General features: G+C 37.5%; 1 protein-coding gene across 4 annotated transcripts in view; it reads right to left on the bottom strand.

Annotated features, from left to right (window-relative positions):
* Nucleotides 1-411: 411 nt before the first annotated feature.
* Nucleotides 412-2317, bottom strand: part of tnnt3a (troponin T type 3a (skeletal, fast)) — an 11495-nt gene continuing 9589 nt past the window's right edge. For all 4 annotated transcript variants that reach the window (XM_037683245.1, XM_037683246.1, XM_037683247.1 and 1 more), the window contains 2 exons: nucleotides 1671-1711; nucleotides 412-720 (listed from right to left, as the gene is read on the bottom strand). In XM_037683245.1, the coding sequence (XP_037539173.1) occupies nucleotides 684-720; nucleotides 1671-1711 (78 nt within the window). In that variant the 3' untranslated portion in view covers nucleotides 412-683. The remainder of the gene's footprint in view (nucleotides 721-1670; nucleotides 1712-2317) is intronic.

Genomic DNA, 2317 nt, shown 5'->3' with positions numbered 1-2317 from the left:
TATAGACATAGATACATATAGATATATAGACATAGATACATATAGACCTAGATACATATAGACATATAGATATATAGACATAGATACATATAGATATATAGACATAGATACATATAGACATATAGATATATAGATATATAGACATATGCTATATGCTAGCTGGGATCATTTGTAAATGACGTCCTACATCAGTGGTTTGTGCCAAACACTGATCCATTATAAATATACGTGTTCGTTACATCCCTGTTTAAATAAAAGTATATAAACAAAAAGTTATATTCCATTTTATATATTAACAGGATATTAAATTGAGTTCTGCAGTTAGAATGCAGTGTTGAATAAATGACCTTAAAATTGCACAAATGAAAATAGATAACTTTATTGATTCTGAAGAACAACAGATCTACTGACATGGTTTGAAGAGTCACACTTTATTTACAAAAATACTGAGAACCAAACAGTTGAGTGCGAGGAAGCGTGATGGCAAATAGATTTCATGATTTTATTCTTCCAGTCGGACAGCGGGTTCTACAGGCTCCTGGCTGCATGTGTCAGGGCTGCCGGGTGGACCTCAGCATTAAGAGTTTCTCCAAAGATGCAGTCTGCGCCACAGTGTACGTTGTTTCAACTTGCGTCTGTCCACGAGCACAGTTTGGTTTGTGAGCAGTACGGACTGAGACAATCTACTTTCTGCGGCGAGCTGCAGCTCCCTTTTTGCTGCTGCAATTTGAAAAACACATACAAAAGTAACATGTCAGAACCTTAAACGTGTTTGTTGGGAAGAATCACATAATGGAACAATTCAGTGGAAAACTTGGGGCCATTTTAAAAACTCCCCCAGCTGCAGTCACTCATGCTCAGGTTGTTTGAAGCTGCGTTTAAAGCCATGAGAAGGACATGTCAAACCTCCAGGGAGGCAACATTCAGATGAATAGTTTCATCACGTTAAGCCCAGTTTATGTGAAAACATGCGGTGACTGCATGATCCAAAAGTCGATGGAGTTAATGATCGCATAATTAAGTTTATACTGAATTATTCAACTTATTGAGTTGAAGAGGGTGATGTTGTTGCACATGGTTGTATGTGTGACCGCACTCATTTGTTAACAACTTCTTCTTTATGAGATCAGCCGAGAGTCCATGTCTCGTGCGCACGTGTCACAGTGGACTCTATTTGAGCCGCCTGGTTTTAAGGTTCATGGATAAGATTCTGCTGCTAAAAATCGAACACATATCTGTTATCAAGCTAACGACATAATTCAAACTCGGTCTTTTCTGTTCCTCCACTGCCAGTTTTGAAGGGACAGCCTGTCTTGTCTGAAGCCGTGCAGACCCCAGGACTTTGTGAAGGAGAGCCTACAAGTCTGCTTCAGGTTCTGTCATGAGCGTACAGCAGCAGCTGAGAGTCGTGCACAACATGCACCGAGTGCAGCAAGATCTCACACAGGACATGAGATGGTGCACATTATTTTCTGGGTTCATCATTTCTTAACGTCTCAGTCTAAAAACCTGCATGAACGACGGGCGACATGCATTTCTTTAAAGAATCGTGGTGGAAGAATATTCTTGGGCTTTTTAGGTTTTATTTTTTCAAAGATGTGTTTTTCTTTTTTATTTTGAGCAACTCATACTTTCATGTTCCGTGCAGCAAACCTTAAAGTGTTACTTACAATTTACTGAGCTCCTCCACTCTCTTACGCAGTCTTGTAACCTGGAGGAGACCAAGAGCACGTGGAGGGTTAGTATCCTCAGGTGAAGTGATGTTTGTTCAGAAATCACTCCACGCAACAAAAAATGCTTTCCAGTTTGGAACTTATAGAATAAAAGGGTCTATTTTAAAGACATTAAAATGAATTTCAAAGTCCCTTTAATTGATTATAATCAATGTGCTGGAATTTTCTGGGTTAAACACATGATTTATTTTATTTTTCTGAAAAAGGGGAAATGTTCTAACAATAGGGCGAGTGGAATGAAAAGTAAAGTATTCCTAGTTCACAGTTTTCTGATATGATCCGACACATTTCATAACAATATTGTGGATAATTGTGGGAGCTTGTCAGATAAAAAACAACTAATTTAAATTTAAAAAGTGATGTCCAAACCGATGTGTTCCTAAACAAGGAGCTGACGGAGGTTTTTAAACGGGACAAAATGAAAAACAATTAGAAATTTTTCCATTTTCCAGATTTTCTGACAAAATATGCAAATACATTTTGTAAATACATTAAATTACAATAACAACTGGAACTCAATAAGTATGAAATATTACAATATAAATATGTTGCTTATTGATTGTTTTCTAGTGTGTGTGTGTGTG

The sequence above is a fragment of the Nematolebias whitei genome, chromosome 10 (genome assembly GCF_014905685.2).
Source record: "Nematolebias whitei isolate Nwh7 chromosome 10, NemWhi1, whole genome shotgun sequence".
In the NCBI taxonomy this organism is placed as follows: Eukaryota; Metazoa; Chordata; class Actinopteri; order Cyprinodontiformes; family Rivulidae; genus Nematolebias; species Nematolebias whitei.
Note: the sequence above shows the minus strand (reverse complement) of the source record. Positions and strands in the feature narration are given on the sequence as shown.